The sequence below is a fragment of the Arachis ipaensis genome, chromosome B03 (assembly GCF_000816755.2).
Source record: "Arachis ipaensis cultivar K30076 chromosome B03, Araip1.1, whole genome shotgun sequence".
NCBI classification, from domain to species: domain Eukaryota; kingdom Viridiplantae; phylum Streptophyta; class Magnoliopsida; order Fabales; family Fabaceae; genus Arachis; species Arachis ipaensis.
In genome coordinates this window covers 11,136,008-11,157,262 of record NC_029787.2, presented here as the reverse complement: position 1 = coordinate 11,157,262, position 21,255 = coordinate 11,136,008, and the positions used below count along the sequence as shown (strand labels likewise).

At 35.3% G+C, this 21,255-nt stretch overlaps 3 protein-coding genes and 1 long non-coding RNA gene across 9 annotated transcripts in view; 3 read left to right on the top strand and 1 right to left on the bottom strand.

Moving 5' to 3' along the window:
• On the top strand, positions 151–3,466 carry LOC107629548 (protein RETICULATA-RELATED 4, chloroplastic). Of its 2 annotated transcripts, XM_016332366.2 has the most exons (8): positions 154–923; positions 1,008–1,076; positions 1,321–1,452; positions 1,564–1,617; positions 1,755–1,799; positions 2,373–2,512; positions 2,811–2,936; positions 3,076–3,466. In XM_016332366.2, exons 1-8 carry the CDS (start codon positions 357–359, stop codon positions 3,110–3,112), a joined length of 1,170 nt encoding a protein of 389 aa, XP_016187852.1. In that variant the 5' UTR covers positions 154–356; the 3' UTR covers positions 3,113–3,466. The 2 variants fall into 2 exon arrangements, with proteins under 2 accessions (XP_020973791.1, XP_016187852.1); XM_021118132.1 differs by lacking the exons at positions 2,811–2,936; positions 3,076–3,466 and adding an exon at positions 2,573–2,779 and having other exon boundaries at positions 151–923; positions 2,373–2,540.
• On the bottom strand, positions 4,488–10,204 carry LOC107629551 (NAD(H) kinase 1). 2 transcript variants are annotated; one of them, XM_021118127.1, is made up of 11 exons: positions 9,806–10,204; positions 9,162–9,309; positions 8,940–9,059; positions 8,418–8,602; positions 8,011–8,124; positions 7,756–7,850; positions 7,171–7,277; positions 6,676–6,749; positions 6,194–6,245; positions 5,759–6,066; positions 4,488–5,185 (listed from the first exon to the last, which is right to left on the bottom strand). In XM_021118127.1, the coding sequence occupies exons 1-11, from the start codon at positions 9,833–9,835 to the stop codon at positions 4,877–4,879; spliced, it is 1,542 nt and encodes a 513-aa protein (XP_020973786.1). In that variant the 5' UTR covers positions 9,836–10,204; the 3' UTR covers positions 4,488–4,876. The 2 variants fall into 2 exon arrangements, with proteins under 2 accessions (XP_020973786.1, XP_016187854.1); XM_016332368.2 differs by having other exon boundaries at positions 6,167–6,245; positions 9,806–10,203.
• Positions 7,284–21,255, top strand: part of LOC110269950 — a 19,040-nt gene continuing 5,068 nt past the window's right edge. The window contains exons 1-2 of the long non-coding RNA XR_002358823.1: positions 7,284–7,698; positions 18,775–18,781. This is a non-coding gene — a long non-coding RNA (uncharacterized LOC110269950). The remainder of the gene's footprint in view (positions 7,699–18,774; positions 18,782–21,255) is intronic.
• Positions 18,878–21,255, top strand: part of LOC107632469 (protein TRAUCO) — a 4,471-nt gene continuing 2,093 nt past the window's right edge. Inside the window, exons 1-2 of one of the 4 annotated variants that reach the window (XM_021118128.1) lie at positions 18,878–20,084; positions 20,438–21,136. In XM_021118128.1, the coding sequence (XP_020973787.1) occupies positions 19,037–20,084; positions 20,438–20,505 (1,116 nt within the window). In that variant the 5' untranslated portion in view covers positions 18,878–19,036 and the 3' untranslated portion in view covers positions 20,506–21,136. Of the gene's footprint in view, positions 20,085–20,437; positions 21,137–21,255 lie in introns of those variants that run through there. The other 3 variants (XM_021118129.1, XM_021118131.1, XM_016336146.2) reach the window with 3 other exon arrangements.

The following is a 21,255-nucleotide window of genomic DNA, read 5'->3' as shown; positions in this document are numbered from 1 at the left end:
TTTTTTTTTTATTATTGATACTTTTGAAATGTGAGTAAATTAATATTTTGTTTAGAGTAGGTACAGTATGATATTTTAACAAGGGGGAGGTACTAGGTAGTGTTAGACTGTTAGGAAAGCTATAAACCTAGTGTGTAGTGATGAGTGGGGAAAGCACATGAGAAGTAACGCCCTCCGTTGTCGGCTTCAAAAGCAGAGAGGAAAACAACGAAATTGACCAAAACCTCAAAAAACCAACAACTACATTTGCCTACTCATTAAAAGTATTAAACACTTTGTTACGCCTTACAAAAACCACAACAACAAGAAGAAGAAGAAGAAAAAGAAAGCCAACTTCTAAAACGACATCGATTACAATGTCGTCGTTCGCTTTCTCTTTCACTCCAGCTCCCTCCTCCTCCTCCTCCACCTATTCCCCTTTTTCTTCTTCCAAAACTAACCCTCCCTTCTTCGCTTCCTTTTCTTCTTCTTCTTCCTCATTTTCTCTTCGTCTTGCTTCACCTCCCTCCTTTTCTTCCTTCTCTTTCGGAATCAACCGCCGCACAGATCCCGCTTTCGTTCTCCATTCCACCGTCGAAGTCGCCGGCGGCGGCGGCGATCACGGATCCATCGGCGGCGGTCATGGAGGAGGTGGTCACGGCGGAGACGACGACGGCAATGCGGGCGAGCACGGGAGGAAGAAGGAGGCGATGATGGTGCTGGCGGAGGCAGGGAGGTCGTTGGAGAGCGTGCCTTCAGACTTGGCGGCCGCCATCAAGGACGGAAAGATCCCCGCCTCCGTGGTGTCACGGTTCTTGGAGCTTGAGAAGAATCCATTCTTCCGGTGGCTTCTTCAGTTTGGTGGATTCAAGGAGCGTCTTCTTGCCGATGATCTCTTCCTCGCTAAGGTTGGCATGGAGTGTGGCGTTGGCATCTTCACCAAGGTTTGCTTTCTCTTTCTGATTTCATGCTTTCAAATTTCATGTTTAGAATCTAATTCTGTTCTGAAAAATTTTCATGCTGAATAGACTGCCGCTGAGTATGACCGCAGGAGAGAAAAATTCTTTGACGAGCTGGAAATAGTTTTCGCAGATGTGGTATGAATATCTGCTCTTTATATTCAACTTATTTCTTAAACATGCTCATCATCGTCAAGATTAAATGCTTCCAATTAGTTCTAAAATGATACAGTAGTGAATTATTTTGGCAGATTCAAGGACCAATTTTTGAGATATTTGATCTTTCAGGACTATTTTGACTATTAATACTATTTGTTAAGGATATAGTCAAGTGAGGAATTCAATGGCATAACACCCCTTTTCCCTATACTGTTGTTCTTAGGTGATGGCCATACTTGCAGATTTCATGTTGGTTTATCTTCCTGCACCTACCGTGTCTCTTAGACCGCCGCTTGCAATCAATGCAGGCCCCATTGCTAAGTTCTTCCACAACTGCCCGGATAATGCATTCCAGGTCTCTATATAATCTTGTAGATTATTAATTGATGTTGATTACTTGTGCAATTATTATTGTTATTTTGGTTTCCCTACTAAGTGTTTATATTGTTCTTAATTTCTTTTCCAGGTTGCTCTCTCTGGGACATCATATTCTTTGTTACAGAGGTTTGGTGCAATAGCGGTGTGTACAATTTCATAACTTTTGTCTTATTGCACCTTATAATTCTGATTCAATTTCTTCCTTCTTGTTGCCTTCTCTTGGCATATATTTTTTTAGTTTATGCAACTAATTGTTATACAAACGGTTACACTGTACAGCGTAATGGGGCTAAGCTTTTTGCTGTTGGATCTGCATCATCACTGGTTAGTTCTCATCATCCTCTGCGATTCTTCTCACCCTCTTACATTTTATGCTTTCTTTTAATAAGTTTTGAATCTACTTTTTCCTTCACGTTAATATATGTTTCTCATAAGTGTGATTAATGATCCTTTTGACACCTGATAATTATGGTTGTAATTTAATTAACTTTTTTCATCTTTTTGTTACGGGGGTATGGTTTAGTTATCTCTATGCTTCTGTATCTATGGTTAAGTTTGTCTATGATGCAGTTCTAATCTAAATTGTGGTTGTTTGCTTGTGCTTCTTCCGTCGTTGAACTTGTTTTTAACTCCATGAATTATAAATCTAATATAATGATGAAATGCTGTCATAAATGTTCTTCAAATATGAATATGAAAATCACTGATCAATTTTCTAAGTAGTGAGATGTTGAAGATTTATAATGTTTGCAAAAGGATCCGTGATAATGTGATATATATCCATAACATTGCGCTCAAACATTTAATCCAACCAAATGTTCTTCCTCACCATTTTAAAGGAAAATGGTATCAATTGAGTCTAGACTTTGATACATACTCTGTTCTGTATATATTTAGGTCGGGACAGCTGTGACAAATGCCTTGATTAATGCAAAGAAGGCTGTTGATAAGTCTTCCTCTGGAGAAATCGAAAATGTTCCAATATTATCTACCAGTGCTGCCTATGGTGTCTATATGGGAGTTTCTAGCAACCTCAGGTAAATTATGTAATTAGCAACACCTTTTTATTGTGAAAAATAAATTTATGTTCTAATATCTATTAGTGCCTGAAGCGAGTGGAACTTCTTATAACTTGCTCGCGCCTTGGTACGAATATGTATACCATTAATTAAATTTGATGCATCATGGTAACATTTTTGTAAGTTTGGGTGAATGTCACTTAAATACAGTGCCAACTTTCCGATCATATTAAAAAGTGTTCTTAGCCTATTAAGGTTGTCAATAATTGGTTTTCTTGTCTTAAACCTAGTATTTAGAATCTAATTTTGTTGACAGGTACCAAGTACTTGCTGGAATTATAGAACAAAGGATTTTGGAACCATTGCTGCACCAGCACAAACTCATGCTCAGCGCGCTTTGCTTTGCTGTTAGAACCGGCAACACTTACTTGGGTTCATTATTGTAAGAAACTCGATTCCTTCGCTGTTTTTTCTTACAATACACTCTTGGTTCTTTTTTATCTGATACTGTCACTTCCAGACAAAAGTTTAAGCATTGCTGGTTATCAATGGCTCATGGTTTGTAATTCTTCCTTCGACAGGTGGGTGGATTATGCTCGATTTATCGGGGTTCAGTAGGGCGCAACACCAACGGCACAGGGTTTGGAATTTGGATACCCTCTTTGTTGATTGACTTCCAAGTTTTTTGTTTCAAGACCGTCATTTTGCTTCAATAGTGGCCATCACAAAAACAATTTGTTTTTCTTGGGAGGTTTGGTCATAGGAATAGTCCATTAGATTTTTATTTATATGCTCATTGTTTGAGCACGCTACGTTATTTTTTTTTTCTCTCTTGTTTTCCTCATTCAATTGATGATAAGAGGATGTTCACATAATTTTAAACACAAGCATAAACAGATTGAAGGATATTGAAGGAACAATATTTCTTTTCTTTTTTCAATAATATCTAGCATGAGGTACTGGTTTTGCATATTACTTCACATTGTATATTTATTGCATCCTTATAATTATATTCTAATAAGGAATGTTAGAAGATCATGAAAATTTATTATTTTTGGTTATTATTTAGTCATCAATGTTTAAAAGTATGGAATAAAGTATGTTGTTGAATTATTAGATTAAAGAAACTAGATTAAAAGAATTGAGTTAATAGTTAAGTGATGGTCGAAAACATTTTGATGGTTTTTAATATTTTTTTCCAATTCTATATTCAGTTTATATGATGCATTAGTTATATATAGATTATTGATGGTCTTTTTAAAACTTTACTTTGCATTAGTTATATATTAGTGTTTATATCATGTATTTGTTTTTAGTTTTGAAAAGTTAGGAACACTTTTTAAGAGTACGTAATATTTTTTAATGTTGATTTGTACTTTTTCAAAATTAGAAGAGTTAATATAATTTTATATGTTTATGAATATTTATATTTTTTATTTTTATTGAATTTATATAGTTTATGCTTATTGGAAATTTTTTTCCTTGTAATTTACTATAACTTTAAAAGATGTTTTTAAAATACTCGCTTTAATAAGCTATTTTTCAAAGCCAAAGTTTTACAAGTTGTGTTGGTTCTACTTCTACATCAGTTGCTTTTAGAACTTTGGTTATAATCGAGGGCATTTATGTATATTTTTGTTTTGGGTAAAACTACAAATATAACATCGAAGTCATAAAATGATAAAGTGTACAAGTTTTAAATGTATGCAGATTGATAGATTCACCTAAATTGAACCATGACAAATAGTCATACAGGATAATAAATTCATCTAAAATGAACGAAGACAAAATTGATATATAATAATAAGAAGAAAATATGTTATTGAATAAGTGGAAAAAAATAGGAAAAGATATACTTTATATAGTTTATACTCTCAGCATTTCTATATGATTTTAATTTTGCTCTTAAAATTTTAGTTAATTTTAGTTTTACACCAAACATTTCAATTTTACCATTCTAATAACATTTCTATCAGTAGAGGATAGTCAACTATTATAGGCAAACTATTGAGTTTAATTATCTTTTTCTCCTAAAAAAAAAGTGTTTCTGAGTACTGATTCCATAGTTGTTCAGCTCTTACAATAACATAATCTCCCAACTCAATTCTCTACAATTTTCATCATCATCGGTGGACACTACTGTAGTGAAAAACAGAAAATTATAAATACAACCTTCTATTGATACAAGAAAGAAAACTACACTAAACAAAAGTTACCTTAGCAATTTTCTATAACATCCCACTGTAGGCCCTGTGAAGGCCCCTAAAGCCCTACTAGAAAGAATATACTCTCCATTCCGTTTGTCACTCTGGAAATTCGATATAGTATCGAATTTCCAGAGTGACAAATGTTACGAAAACAGGAACAATAGATATTTAGAAGTTATGATTCACGAGGACCGTCGAATGATTGTGTCTTTCTCAAGTTCCAATGGAGTCCCTCGTGAATACTGCGCAAGAAATCGTTGGTAGAATCAACAAGGCACGCCGTGGGAACTGGCCAAGGCGCCATGCTGCACACAAGGGCATCCCCTGGTTCTAATTGCTTCCTGTCCTTGCCATCAAAAGAGGCCCATGCAGGGCTTCTGCTATTGAATGGAACTTGCACCCTCAAAGTTACATGCTCAGGTAATATCAATGGCCTAAATGATAGAGAATGTGGGCATATTGGTGTGAACAAAATACCTGGAACCTGCAAGATTTTCCCAGACTCAGTTTTAAATGTAACTAGGTAGTTCATTGTAACTAGCATCTTAGGCTGCATTTGTTTACAATCACAGAACAATAATGCAAAGACATGGAGATAAAATCATATTTGGCAAGTGAGAGATGCACACAAATAGTGTTGTGCGATACTAAATTAGTGTATTTTTATCCTTCTTGAGAGGAGAGACAAAGAACACTAGCAAAAAACACAACTTATTTTTTCATAATCACATTTTTTACCATTATATTTTGCTTCATAAATTGTGTAAAGAAGAAAATGAGGGTAAGTTGAACTTTTCATAATTTGTTCTATTTTATATTTAGTTTATTACAAAACAAAATACAAAATACTAATTTTTGTATCTCATCCAGTGTATCATGTTCTGTTTTCAAAACCCAACGCAATCTTAGAGAAGACAAATGTAGTAACAAGCAGGCGAAAAGAGAATAAGGAAAGTAAATATGGATGACAAAGACTTCTAGGCGAAAGCTCATAGTACAATTACAAAATATTTAATGTCGTCATGGCATACGAATGTGAAATTCTCAAGGAAAGTACCTGAGGATGGACCATTGAACCGCCAGCTGCCAATGAATACGCAGTGCTGCCAGATGTTGTAGATAAGATTAACCCATCGCCTTGCACACACGTGACGAAGGAGTTGTCACAATAACATTCGAGATTTGTGAGAAAGGATGATATTCCACGGTCAATCGTAACCTCATTTAGGACAAGTATTGGTTCTTCAGCTTCGTATTCATTTTTAGCTGCATCTCGTATGACATGGCATTGCAGCCGGTGTCGTAACGCAATACTAATGGGACCCTTCAAAATTGAATCAAGGCACTCTTTATAATGCTCGCTATCTGAAGGATGGTTAAGTTAGCTTTCAAATCATAAATGAAAACAGATATGACAATGAAAAGAATATATAATACAAAATGTAGCCAAAATGTTGGAGGATACAAAAAGGGGTCATGAAGCCGAGAGAACCTAAAGAGAAGGGGACGATAGGCGGTACTGGCCCTTTGAACATAGATGCCGCCTGCACATTTAGAACGTCACAATTTATAGTCAATGTCACATCAAAATAACTATGAATGTTCGGATATGTAATGCAATGCAAAATTTCAGAGTTACCAAACTCTCTCATCCTGAATAACCAATGGCCAAAGTAATCATTCATGTTGAATAAAGTATCACTCAATATAACAAGTCAACAAATCAGAAAACACATTTATAGTATAGATTAAACAACTGAAAAAGTTTCTTAAGGTGCACTGATTCCTCTATTATCCACAATAGTTGTTGGCTAAAATCTATGCAAACGGTTTCCTTGCCTCTGATCATATATGTGAGAATATTTGATAGAAAAATGCAACTGAGCTAGATTTGATCAGAAGCAGTTCTGTTTCACCAAGATTGAAATATGAAAATCAACTAGTTGCAAATGAAATAAAATTGATTTACCGTACCCATAGGACAGTTCCATCACCGCCAAGCGTTATTACCAGGTCAACTTTAGTGTGCAGTGCCAGAACTTCCTTATCTTCAAACAAAAAATTGATGTCACAAATGGTTATAAACTCATGAACAATAAAAACATTTAATATGATATATCGCTGCCAGTGAACATAATACATAGAGCACAATCTTTTTATTTAAAATTATATCGGTTGTTTGCTTCACGTCATTTTAAATATTAAATTATCAGGATGCCGACTAACCAAAATAGCAGCTCATAAAGGAAAGAGGGCAAGATATCCAATAATTTAATCACAACTTGTTATTTAGGCTCATGAATCACAATAACTGTAAGGAAAATGCTTTCTACATCTTTCACTATTTTTTCTTTTTCCAAATAGTTAGCTCATGGAAGATGGATTCTTTTTGAGAAAGATGAGGACTGCTGAACTGAAAAACATTTTGAAACTGAGAACAGATCAATACCTAAATATTTAACTGCTTACCATCATTCCAGGTTTCAACAAAGTTGAAGTATGATGACTCGGTCAAAAGATCCACCCTGACACGTGGTTCAACATAGATATTTAGCTTCTTTTGCTGCCTCAGCCATCTGGAAACCAAAAGAAAAAGGAAAGCAGCGCCATTAATCGAGGTTTGCATCTGCTAAAAATGTAAAATAAAATGAAGAATCTCCTATTATTATTATATAACCTGTTATAGATGCATGTCATAAAAACAAGTAAATGGAAATATTTTAAGGGTAGAGGACAGATATAAAACTAAATGCTCAATATTAAGAAATGGAAACATAACCAGAAAGGAAATAATACTAAATATTAAGGGTTAAGTTAAACTTAAAACTTGACAAGGAACAATACTAGCTGTTGAGGACAAATACATCAATTCTATCACTTTCATGTTTTGCATGAAGCATTCATTATCCGACAGATAGAAATATTGTGCTAAAAGATTTTAAAACAAAACTATCAAAGTATAGGAAGCTTTTAGATTTCAGTTAAGCAGAGACCTGAGTCTAGAGAAAGAGAATGAAACAGCTTAAAGTGGCAACAAGGTATTGGGATTCACACCTAACCATTTCAACACAGAGAATTTGAACTGAAAGTGAATTTGGTTTGGTCAATATGAGCACTGTCTGCGGGCTTGATTCCCACTTCAAAGATATCTGAAATGAATTGACTGCTCAATTAGAAGAAAATAACTACAAAAATTTGGTATTAGCAAGACAATAGACTTTAAGAAATTGAGGAGGCTATACAAGCTTATCAATTGTAAGATAATTTCTTAATTAATAAAACCAAATGCTCCATAACAAGACGTGATACCTGCTTACTACTGCGCTCTGCGGTGGTTATATTTCCTTTCTCGAAAGAGACAACGTCATGTTTGTGCTGGTCACTTTGCTCACCTTTGCAATACCATGAAAGTTTAAATGAAGCCTGGCTCAGAAAAAGAAGAATTTTAGTCACAGTTGAACTGACAATTTTGACACTATTAGCGGTAATAACAAATATAATTGTAGCTACACCTAAAAAGATATGAAATTAGTTACTGTTAGGACAAACTCCTCAAACCATATAATGATATTAATTGCACAATGTCATGGGAAAAGAGGACCCAAAAATTCAATAGTAATTATCACAACATAAGATCAACTGAAACCACAAAAGCAACAGAACGCAGGATGATAAATAATAACACATTTTGCTTCAAGAAGGGGTTAATGATATACCTTTCTGACCATTTTGGAATCAGAATCAGATTTCCCATCCCTAAGAACTTCATGGGAGCAAATACCATTGCTTGAACAACATCTTTCAAACCGCTCATTAGCTTTCTTAGATAAGGGAGGATGGTTGGCGGGGCTGTTTGTCCTCACATCACCAAGATCTGCTTGATTCTCTAGGGATGATTTCTCTGGAAAAAAAGCAGTAAGATTAGAATGATGAAAACAAAAGGACTTTTAAGTTTAGATAATTAGCAGAGATATCAGAACCAGAGAGGTCCCTGATTAAAATTTATTAAAGAGGAAGAAGTTCTAAATCATGAGACAAAAAAGAGTGTCTGGTGAGTATGAAATGCACAAAAAGGAGGGGGGAAGAGTCTTCTGCAATAATCTCAAGTAAACAAATAAAATTGATTTTGCTGTTCAGGCAGATGAAAAAAGTTTATTGTTTCTTCCGCAATATCAACTGTTATAGAACAGAAAATGTGTACACAGAAAGTGAAACTTGCATTATTTAATTATAAGAACCTGTAGGATCAAACTGCATATTCCGCGCCCTCTCCAACTCGAATTTCCGTTTCCATTCAGCGGCCTCAGCTTGAGCAGAAGCTTTTCCTTCAGCTACTCGCCTTAAGGCCTTCGCAACGGCTAGAAGGAGTTTAAGATAAAAATAAGGACAAAGATCTCTGTATCAAAGATCATGTCTTGTTGCATTTTGATATTAATAATTTCAACAAAATATGATCATACTTCTTAACGCCTCCGAGAACTCTATAAGATGGTCGTCTGATCCCTGGACTGGAGACTGAAGAAGTTCTTGCACCGCTTTCTCGGGGAATAGAGAAAACGAACTGATAAAACCATTATCAGACTGTGAACCATGTACACTTGAGTTTCCCTGCATCACACAAACCAAGATAATGATACACTTGTAACTAATAACTGCTACAACAGTTTAAACTACATATATACAAGTGTAAACAAATCATAGAATCAATTACATTGTGGTGACTTTGTTTATGAATCACTGGTGATTGGTTAATATTTGTGATAGCATAAATACTATTCTCCACTATAGCCCTATGTCAATACACTATAGCTGATGCTGATTATAACTATTAACTAATGAGAATCAAGGACAACTTTAACTCTTGTCATTTTCTTTGGTATTCAAAAAACTGAATTATCAAAGTAGCAAGTACTTTGTTTCCAGACTCCGAATTTCCAGGAACACAAATCCAAAACTAAATCCTAAGCTGGAAAAATAGGACTTAAAAACCCTAGCAGTAAAATACACACACACACAATTACAAAATTAAAATCAAAACAAGATGGAAGCTGGAATTAAGAAACAAAACGATCAAAACACGTGAGAAGAGAATATAGATACATACCGATGATGAATTGAGCTTGTTAGGGGCCATGATGAAGAGTGAATAAGAAGGGAAGAGAGACCCAAGAGGAAGAAGAGAAAAAAGATTGAAAATTTGGATCCCTTTTCCCTTGGTAGAGCCTTCCCTGGTCAAATCAATATGAATAATAAAAATGCATCTAACAAAACAAAGTGGTTAAGGACTCTTGAGGAAAAGGGTTGATTTTTGACCTTGTATTTATAATATGGAGTGGTGGATTGTTGAGAGAAGTGTGAGAGGGACATGCACATGTAAGAGAAGACACAAAAGATTGTTTTTTTGGTTGGGATTTATGGTGGGTGTTAGGAACAAACCAGAAAGGAGGCAAGTGCATTCAGAAAACTCAGATTTTGACATTTCCATTTTCATGGTTCCTTCAAATTTTTCATTTTTATTTTGTTTTTGTTTCTCCTTCAGTGGGAACCACAATCTTGCTAACACAAAGATGATTGTATTCGAAAATAATAATTAAACTGTTTAATATAATATTTATCAACATTTTTATTATTATTATTATTATATAAAAACATTTGTAGTTACTTCAACGAGACTCTCAAGAAAAAAAAACACCCAATCCAATCCCTGATATTTTTTTGGTACTGATTAACTTCTGTGCCAAAAAAATAACATTAACTTTTTTTTGACACAGAAGTCTCGTTGTCCTTTCGAAGTAATTATCAGAGGTCGAGTTAAATTTTTTTTTCAAGAACCTCGTGGTCTTTCAAGATAATTGTCAGGACTATTTTAAATTTTTCTCAATCTTTTATTACTACCAACTTTAATTTATACTCTTAAAACTCATATTAATTAAACCCTTCTCATCTTAACACAATTTTCTTACCTGAATAATGTCACAAACCAATAAAATTGGGAGTCTCCAACGTGGAATCCTTGACTATTCGCTAGTAATAATTAAGGACTATAAATATAATCAATGATGCCATCTAATTGTTTGACTCTCTTAATTGAATTTTTCAGCAAACGGATTTTGTTTTATTTTATATTTATTTATTTTTATAAAACAATTTCTTTTTATAAAACAATTTCTATATGAAATTCCCTGTAAGCCTTTTAGAATGCAATGTTAGACATTCTTTTATCTTTTATTAAGTAAAAAATTAATGAATTGAGGGATTTTATCTATTTAAGCTAAATAAATAGGATAAAGAGGGGAAAAAATAGATGGTTGAATGAATAAAATTACTCGCCCTCAAACATTCTTAAATAAGTAGTCTATTATTTTTTATATTGTAAAATGATACCAAACTTAAAATTCAAGTGAATTACAAAAATAATTATAAGAAAATAAGAAGGTTAATGATGTACTCTCATGTCATTGAAATTTAAAGTAATGAAAGAAGAATTAGAAAGAAGTGAAAAGAGAGAATAATTGATTAAAAGAACCACCGCAGAGTACTGAGTACCAATTACAATATATATAGCAAAAGGAAAAATAAATTACTAACTAATAGTGCTATAATTATGTCTAACAAACTAACCAACTTGACAGCTATACAAAAAACAAACTCTATTATGTTACATCCCCCGCAAGCTGGTATTACGTGGTTTGTGCAAATCAAGTAATCCCAGCTTGGAAAGCAAATGAGAGAATGGTCCTAGAGGAAGGGATTTAGTGAATAGATCAGCCGGTTGTTCACTGGAGACAACGTGCCTAAGATTAGAAACCCCTTCTTTGAACTTGTTTCGAGCCACATGACAATCAACCTCAACATGCTTGGTTCTTTCATGAAAAACATGCTTGGTTCTTTCATGAAAAACAGGATTTGAAGCAATATAGATAGCAGATTTATTATCACAGAAGATATCAACCGGAAGAGGAGGAAGAATGTTGAATTCCTTTAGTAGTTTGAGTAACCAAACGAGTTCACAAGTGCCATTAGCAAGGGCACGATATTCTGCTTCTGAGGACGACCTTGAAACTGTAGCGTGCTTCTTACTCTTCCAAGAAATAAGAGTTTGGTCAAGGAAGAAACAATAACCACTGATGGATTTTTGGGTGTCTTTACAAGCCCCCAATCAGAATCAGTGTAACCAGATAGTGTGAAAGAATTGAATTGTTGACAGAGAAAAATAAGCCAGTTGCTGGTGATTGTTTTAGATACCGGATGATCCTATAGGCAGCCTTCAAGTGGGCATCAGTTGGTGAATCCATGAACTGAGATAGGCATCCAACAGAGTAGCTGAGATCTGGTCTTGTGTTAGTAAGGTACAGAAGTCTGCCCACCAATCTACGATAGATGGTTGCATCAGGAAGAGGGGAGCCTGAAGCCTTAGACAGAGAAGTAGCGTACTCCATAGGAGTAGATGCTGGTTTTGCACCAAGCAAACCGCAGTCTGTGATCAAATTCAATGCATACTTTCTTTGATACAGTGCAATACCAGCATTGCTTCGTGCTACCTCCATCCCAATAAAGAACTTAAGAAGGCCAAGGTCTTTAATTTTGAACTTATCATCCAAAAACATTTTGACAGCTTGAATTTCACTCAAATCATCTCCAGCTAACACAAGATCATCAACATAAACAAGAATAGCTGTGAAAGTTGTACCTGTGGATTTGGTAAAAAGCGAGTGATCATTTTCAGATGGAGTAAACCCCGGATCAACAAGTGCAGCAGACAACTTGATGTTCCATTGGCGACTAGCTTGTTTCAAACCGTACAAAGATTTTGTCAACTTGCAGACTAAGTTTGGATTGGAACACTGTAACCCCTTTGGAAGTTTTCTATAAACGTCCTCATGTAGGTCTCCATGGAGAAAAGCTGTATTCACATCAAGTTGATGAAGATGCCAATTCTTTGCTGCTGCAACGGTAAGAAGAACACGCACAGTGCTCATTTTCACAACGGGACTAAAGGTGTCAATGTAATCGACTCCAGGAATTTGAGTGAAACCCTGGGCAACAAGACGTGCCTTATGCCTCTCGATAGTGCCATCTGGGTGGAATTTTGTGCGAAAAATCCATTTACAACCAACTGCATTCTTTCCAGGAGGAAGAGAAGTGATGATCCAGGTTTTGTTTTGCTCAAGAGCAGTGAGTTCTGCCTCAATAGCCTTCCTCCAACAATCATGCATAACAGCCTCAGAATAGTGTTTGGGGTCCGAGTTATTTATGAGAGCAAAAGTGAAGGCCTGGTGCTTGGGAGTAAATAATGAATATGACAAATGGTGAGAAAGGGGATACTTACATGTTGAAGGTAATTGGGCCGCATTGATTGGATCTCTATGTGATGAAATATGGAAACAATGAAAACCTTTAAGATAAGAGGGTGTTTTTCTTTCTCGTTCAGACCTTCTCAAAACTGGTGCAGCAGATTGTGACTCAATATGAATGGATGAATGTTCCAATGGTGCCAATGCAGATGCTGAGTCTAAGGTGGCGGGTGATGCAGAATCTGTTATATCATGAAGAGATGCCATAGGTGATGTAGAAGTGGCAGATAAATCAGGTATAGTGTGTATGGTGTGAGGTGCAATTATGCCATGAGTATGCTCATATGAAGAAGTATGTGCAGAGTTATTATAAAAGAATGCAAAATGGTCAAAATTGGATGATTCAATTGAAGGCTGATCTATAGAAAAATCAGTGCTTGGTATTTGTTTGAATGGGAAATAGTGTTCATAAAATTCAGTGTTTCTTGATATAAAAATTTCTTTGGATTTTAAATCAAACAAAATGGACCCTTTTGTTCCTGATTGATAACCAAGAAAAACACATTTTCTAGCTCTAGGATCTAATTTTCTTCTATTAGTACTCAAAGTGGTAGTAAAAACAAGACAACCAAACACCTTGAGATGAGTCAAATCTGGTTTATTCTTGAAAAGTGCCTCATAAGGCGTTTGATGATTCAAGAAGGTGCTTGGTAGTCTATTTATTAAATGTATTGAATGTTGCATAGCATAGTGCCAAAAATATTTTGGCACATTAGAATGAAACAAAAGTGCTCTTGCAATACTCAGTATATGTTGATGCTTCCTCTCAACAATTCCATTTTGTTGAGGAGTTTCAACACAAGATGTTTGATGTAATATTCCTTTTGAGTTATAGAAGGAGTTCATTTTAAATTCCATCCCATTATCTGTTCTAATTTGTTTCACAACTTTATGAAATTGAGTTTGCACCATTTGAACAAAATTTTTTACTAACACTCTAGTTTCGGATTTTAGTTTCATGCAATAAATCCAAGTAAACCTCGTTTTATCTTCCACAATTGTAAGAAAATATTTATGGCCAGCAGTAGATAAAAGTGAGAGTGGTCCCCAAATATCTATATGTAACAAATCAAAAATATATTCTGATTGTGTATTACTAATGGGAAAAGACAATTTCTTTTGTCTAGCCAAGTGGCAAGAATCACAAACATGAGATGATGAAATGCATTCAATAAATGGAAATGTATTTTTCATGATTGACATTCTTTTGGATGGTAAATGACCTAGTCTAGCATGCCATAGAGTTCCTAAATCTTGCTGCACTGTGACATTTACAGAATGTGTGTTAACTTCTGGTGTAGTTAGTTTCCAAAGTTGAGCATCCATCACATAAAGATCACCAATGACTTTAGTTTGCCCAATCATCTTCAATGATGGGAGTACCTGTATCTCACAAAAAGAATCAGTAAATTTTAATTCACAATGTAATGACTTTGTGAGTTTAGACACTGAAATCAAATTATATTTAAAGTGAGGTATGAATAAAACATTGGTAAGAATCAAATGTTTAGAGAGTTGCACAGTGCCACAAATGTTTGTTGTAGTGGTAGAACCATCAGGTAGATTTACCAAAACTGGTCTCATATAACGAAAAGTTTTGAAAGACTCTTGAATATAGGATGCATGATCAGTAGCTCCACTGTCAAGTATCCAAGAAGTTTTAGTAAATTTTGATGATACACTCAAACAATGCCTACCTTTTGGTTGAGTAAGGGTGGCAGAAGAAGTAATGTGGTTTACACTATTTGAAGTTGGCATGCGTGGTTGTTGAAGGAGTGCTAGTAAGGTTTCCTTCTGATCTGGAGTCAACACAAGTACTGTATCATCGCTCTTTTTATCCTGGTTAGAATCAGCAATCTCAGCACTAGAATTCTCAACTATCTCGTCAGTGCTAAGTTGATTGGCTACTCGCTGCTTTTGGTGAGTAGGAAAGCCATTTTTCTTATAGCATGTCTCTGCTAAATGACCAATTCGATAACAGTAGCTACAAAACTTTGAAGTGTAGCATCGACTATAAGATTTTTGATTTTCTCCTCTGCCTGAATTTCGTCCACGGCCTCTGCCTCTTCCAGAAAATGAACTGCCTCCAGTTGAGGTTTGCACCTCTAAAGAGTTAGTCACTATGTTGCTATTTGACGGGTCACAATTCAATTCTTGCTCTTGTTGGGTTAACATAGATAGTACTGTGTTGATTTCAGGTAACGGCTTCATTAACATGATTTGTGATTTAACATTTGAATATTGCTCATTCAATCCTTTTAAGAATTTGACAACATATTCCTCAGAAGCATAGTCTCGAACAATTCGTAATCCACATGGACATCCATTAACACAAGCAACACAACTAGGAATAGCACGTAAATTTTCTAATTCTTCCCAAATAGCTTTCAACATAGCAAAGTAAGAGGTAACAGTAAGATCACCTTGTTTGAGTGCATAAAATTCTTCTTTTAACGCACCAACTCGAAAGACATCTCCCTGTGAGTAACGACGTTTTAAATCATTCCACAAGTCTGGAGCTGAGCTAATCCACATCACGCTCTTAGCGATTTCAGGGCTGAGAGAGAGGTTGATCCAGGAGAGGAGAAAATTGTTACACCTATCCCATGCTTCAAAATTAGGATCACCTTCACCTGGTTTTAGAATGGATCCATCGAGGAATTTCACCTTGTTCTTCGATCTGAGTGCTCTCCACATATTGTGCGACCACTGATAATAATTTTGAGGTGTCAATTTAAGCGGAATTAGAGCCAAACCAGGATGAAGAAAATAAGGGCTAATCGGATCAGAAATTGCAGAAGAGGAACTAGATCTGTCAAGATGTGCCTGGAATTGAGAGAATTGACGCATGAAAGCGGTGAAATTCTCAAAATCTGCAGCGGAATTTGATGAAGGGCTTGCATTCGGATTAGCTAAATTATCTGCCATAGTTGGATCTTCCATGTAAAATGATACCAAGCTTAAAATTCAAGTGAATTACAAAAATAATTATAAGAAAATAAGAAGGTTGGTGATGTACTCTCAGGTCATTGAAATTTAAAGTAATGGAAGAAGAATTAGAAAGAAGTGAAAAGAGAGAATAATTGATTAAAAGAACCACCGCAGAATACTGAGTACCAATTACAATATATATAGCAAAAGGGAAAATAAATTACTAACTAATAGTGCTATAATTATGTCTAACAAACTAACCAACTTGACAGCTATACAAAAAACAAACTAACAAAATAAAGAAAGATAAAATGCTTTTAGGGAAAAATAATTGAATCTCCCATTTATTCCAATAAGATTAATGCTTGATGGGTTGTGGCAACACTGGATAGTTGGTGATAAACTTGGTACAATTAATAGTCTCTTGAAATCAGTTGTCTCCTTTATGTATGGACTTGTCTTGATTCTTTTTTAAGTTTTCTTCCAAAAATTGATTACCATTCAGGTAGTCGATCAAGACTGCTTCCTTTGTCGTCATCAGTTGAAGGATTCAGCAATAAGTAAATTCGAGTTAGACTGAAAGTAATTAGAAATTGCGATCATTTTATTAGGATGGAGTGTAACTGGTTTAAGTTGAAGGCCATAAATATCTGTTCTTTCTTTAACTTAAATAAATGTTGATGATTCGAATCTTATTTTATGTATATATTAATTTATTGATATTTAACTAGAATTTAGATCTACAGCAAATTTAATTATTGTCTTGTGAAAACTTAAAAATTCTCAGAAAAATAAAAATCTTTTGGTGAGTAGCTAGAAAACCATATATCATATCATATACTACTACATTTATAAATTATAATTGATGTTCATATTGCTAATTGTGGTTAATTAGTTCCTAGCATATGACAGCAGCAAAAGCAAAAAGAAATTCAATTGAATGTGGCCCCCTATAATCAACTAACTGGTCAGGTCTTCACGCGGCATTACCAGTCAACCAACCACCCTCCCACTCCTATTTCAATTTTCTACGATCTTATACAAACCAATTTAAATCTATCTCTATATATGCTCTCAAATTTTGTATACCATTTTTTTATGTGTTACAACTTACAACCGAGGTTTAAAACTGAGAAGTTATGCATACCTTTCGGCTCTCACTCACTCATTCTTCCTCTTTTGTGTTGTACTTATTTGACTTACTGCCACTGGAACAACTTTCTTCTAATAGGAACTTAGGAAGAATCTTAAGAGCTTCAAAGTCGCTCAGACTTATACCAAAGTTAGAAACATATGTATTCACATTCATTTATTTTTAATTGACTCGACCAAATTTGTCTCTCTGGTCTTCTGTTTCCTCAATTTTCTTTCTTTCCTTCTTTATTTTCAGTGGCTCAAGAACCTACATTTGTTCACACTTCATACCGGGTTAATTCAAGAATCTAACTCAATGTGAAACATTACTATCAAAGTCTCATTGGTTATTGCTCAGAATCAATTCAATTTTAGTGGTACATAATCTTGATGACAACCTACATTATTATTACCATCTACTTGTAATGCTATGATAATAATTGAAAAATAAGTTACACCATATATGAAAAAGTTTAGGACCAACAACTTTATTAAATTTTGACCAGCATATAACCAACAAAAGAAAAGTAAGTAATTTCACACTATTGGATAAAATCTCACACCATTAAAAATATCATTGATAGCTACAAATCACAAAAGTTGCTGGCCCTAACACTCCTCTATTCATTATATATATCCGTATATTATTTTCTAAACTAGAATATATGATTCCCTTTTCCACCCTACAAATAAGGGAGTCACTTAGATAAAGACGCTGAAAACGTCTTTTTATAAAGATGTTTTTTAATAATTAAAATTTAACACATATTATCGATTAAATCATGTTACTTTTGTCAAAATTAGAATAGACAAATTGATTTGACCGAAAAATGGTGAATCAAATCGTGAACTGGTCTAAATTAATATTATTTTTTATAGAGAATGACTACAATACCCTATTATTCTATAATAAAGATATTGTAGTCATTTTTTATAAAAAAAATAATATTAATTTAGACCAGTTTAAAATTTGATTTACCATTTTTTCGGTTAAATCAATTTGTCTAGCCTAATTTTAACAAAAATAACATGATTTAATCGATTATATATGTCAAATTTTAATTACTAAAACACATTTTTAAAAAAAGACATTTTAGACATCTTTATTTAAGTGGCTCCCTAAAAAAAGATGCTTCCTTTCTTAATTGTTCATTTGAATGGAAAGTTGGAAACCACCATGCTGCATGATTATTGATTCATATTGATTTCATTACCTCTCTTCCTAATTTGATGAGCCATACATAAAACAATCCCGCTACGTTAATTGTATTTAATGGAAGTGTCTTTGTGGATGTGTTTAATAAAAATATTTTTTTTATAACTGTGTTTAATAAAAGTGTCTTTATAGATATATTTTCTGTGTCTCTTTATATATGTGTTTAAAATATAATAATTAATTATTATTGACAATAAGTTGACAGATAATATGTTGATATCCTATACTTTTTTTATATAAAATTATGATGTTAAATATACATAAAAAATCAACAACCAATCAATAATATTTATATTCACTACCCAACTATAGCTGGGATTCGAACTTGAGATGTGGCCTCACAGAGGCCAACATATTGGCCATTGGTGCAATGCCTCGGCCACATATGCCAATGGTTTTTATGTCGTCTCTTCCTGTTCTTTTTTTTTTTGAAACAAGGTCTCCAGTTTTCGTTTATGATAGTCACTATTGGGCCTAAAAACAATAGGCCCAGCCCAATCCAAAACACTTCATAAAAACGAAACCCAACCCAATTGAGTAGTTAAGGAATATTCTGTCGCTGTCAGTTCAGAGTTCTGAGTCTCAGAGTGTCTCTGTTATCGGAAGCGCTCTCGTTTCTTCGCCGAACCTCATAGAGTCATAGTCATAGTAGTTGCACTCGAAAAATAAAATCAAATAAAGAAAAAACCCTAGAACCGCCATGGATAATTTAAAAGCTTCGTACAAAGACGAAGAGGAAGAAGACGGGGCACCAACCACCGCTGTAACAACCACCAGCACCGCCTCCGACACGCCAACGGAAGCCCAAAACGACGGCAGATCGGAGCCCGACCCTTCCGACATGTCTGATGACGAACCCGTCTCTGACGAAGGTTCCCTGAAGAAGTCGCCGAAGTCGCCTGCAAGAGACGATGGCGGCGGCGGTGACAACGACGAGGACGACGAGGAACCTCCACCGAAGAAGCAGAAGCAGCTCTCCAAATTGACCGCTGAAACCGTTACCGTTAAGATCGAATCTTCTCCGGTAGCTGCGGAATTGCCAGAAGGAGCTAGCAACGGCGACGCCAATGCGGCCGTGTCAACGCCGGCCACAACGGCCACGGGAACAACGGGGACGAATTCGAAGAAATCTAAGAAGAAGAACAACAATGTGTGGGTAACGAAATCGAAGAAATCAAAGAAGAAGAACAAGGCTAACAACAATAACAACAATCACCACGGCGCAAACGGCGAAGACACGGTGCTTATAACGCCGGTGCCAAGGTTCCCAGACAAGAGCGACGACACGGCGGAGATGAAGATCTGCCTCTCGAAGGTGTACAAGGCGGAGAAGGTTGAGCTGAGCGAGGACCGAATGGTGGCAGGGAGCACGAAGGGCTACAGAATGGTGAGGGCAACGAGAGGGGTGGTTGAAGGAGCGTGGTACTTCGAAATTAGGGTTTTGCATTTGGGGGAAACAGGGCACACACGGTTGGGGTGGTCCACTGAGAAAGGTGACTTGCAGGCACCGGTTGGTTACGATGGGAATAGTTTTGGGTATAGGGATATTGATGGGAGTAAGGTGCATAAGGCTCTGAGGGAGAAGTATGGAGAAGAAGGGTATAAGGAAGGTGATGTTATTGGTTTCTATATCAACTTGCCTGAAGGGGAGAAGTATGCCCCAAAGCCACTGCATTTGGTTTGGTATAAAGGACAGAGATATGTTGTTGCTCAAGATGCTAAGGAAGATCCTCCCAAAGTTGTGCCTGGTGAGTGGTTTTTCTTTTCTTTTTCTTTGTTTTTGTCATGAACTCTGTTATCTTTTACTTTGGTGTAGTTGGTTTTCTGTTTAGTTATTGTGATTTTTGGTGTTTGAGGGTTGTGAATTAGAACTTCAGTTTTTTAGTGGGAATGAAGGCTGAATAATGGGGTTGATGGATGTGATGTGTTATTAGTATTTAACAACGGATGCTTGATTTTTGCTAACTTAGTGGTTTAGCCCAAATTACTTGTTTGTGATTTAGGGTAATGGGGAGGGGGAGGATTTTCAATCATTTTTGTAGTACTGCATGGTTGTGAATGGTTTGATACATTGAGTTATGGAATCCATTATTTTATCTAGACTCGGAAGCATGTGGAGAATACAGCTTGCCATGTTTTCAATCAAAGCCATTTAATGGAAATTGGTAGCAGGTATGGAAGAAGGGAAAGCATTTTAAAAATATGTAAGATATACAAAGCAGATCTGCAGAACATACTGAATAAAAAGTGAAGTCCTTCAACCAGCCATTGCATAGTTAACGGCTGTGAACGATTAATACCTCACGAACAAGCAAAGAAATAGTCAGAAATGCATGTGTCTGTTATTTGTGTGAAGGTGGCCAGAAATAGTCTGAGATTTTGCTCAGAACAGAGACTAGGCACTTAAGATTAAGAAAGCAGACATGAGAGATAGATGGCAGTGATGACACTTTGAGAGTAGCTACCTGAGATGAGATACTTTGTCCAAGCGTGCCCCTCACAGCCAAGAAAAGATGAGAGGGAAGAGAGTGAAATTTGACTGTTGAATGAGGTTTCCCTTGTTTTTCACAAGAGTGGGAAGAGTCAGAAAAATATCCTCTAAAATTTTATAAACTATAGGTTAGAGGATATGAAGCATGGACACTTGTTTTAGGTTGTTGTGTCCACATGTTGGACATATTCCAGATAAACACTTGTCCGACTTGCTGGTGTTCTGTGTCAAACTGTCTTCATAAAAAATAAAAAGTATTTCTCTAGACATGCTTTGACACACCCAAATATGATTGCGTATTGGCATATCTAATCTCATTCTTGGTTTATATTCTTGAAATGAGTTTAGAAATAATGTATATTATTAATTATTAATACAAAAAGTTATCTAAAATATTTTGTATAATTAAAAAAAACATCAAAAACAAA

Bases quoted from the DNA above. Each gene is read 5' to 3' on its own strand.
- LOC107629548 (XM_016332366.2), top strand. From the start codon at position 357: ATGTCGTCGTTCGCTTTCTCTTTCACTCCAGCTCCCTCCTCCTCCTCC. The intron at 1,800-2,372 runs GTTAGTTCTCAT...GTATATATTTAG, and splicing joins TTGGATCTGCATCATCACTG to GTCGGGACAGCTGTGACAAA. The intron at 2,513-2,810 runs GTAAATTATGTA...TTTTGTTGACAG, and splicing joins GGAGTTTCTAGCAACCTCAG to GTACCAAGTACTTGCTGGAA.
- LOC107629551 (XM_016332368.2), bottom strand. From the start codon at position 9,835: ATGGCCCCTAACAAGCTCAATTCATCATCG. The intron at 8,603-8,939 runs GTTCTTATAATT...CTTTTTTTCCAG, and splicing joins TATGCAGTTTGATCCTACAG to AGAAATCATCCCTAGAGAAT. The intron at 8,125-8,417 runs GTATATCATTAA...TTTCTGAGCCAG, and splicing joins ATTCCAAAATGGTCAGAAAG to GCTTCATTTAAACTTTCATG.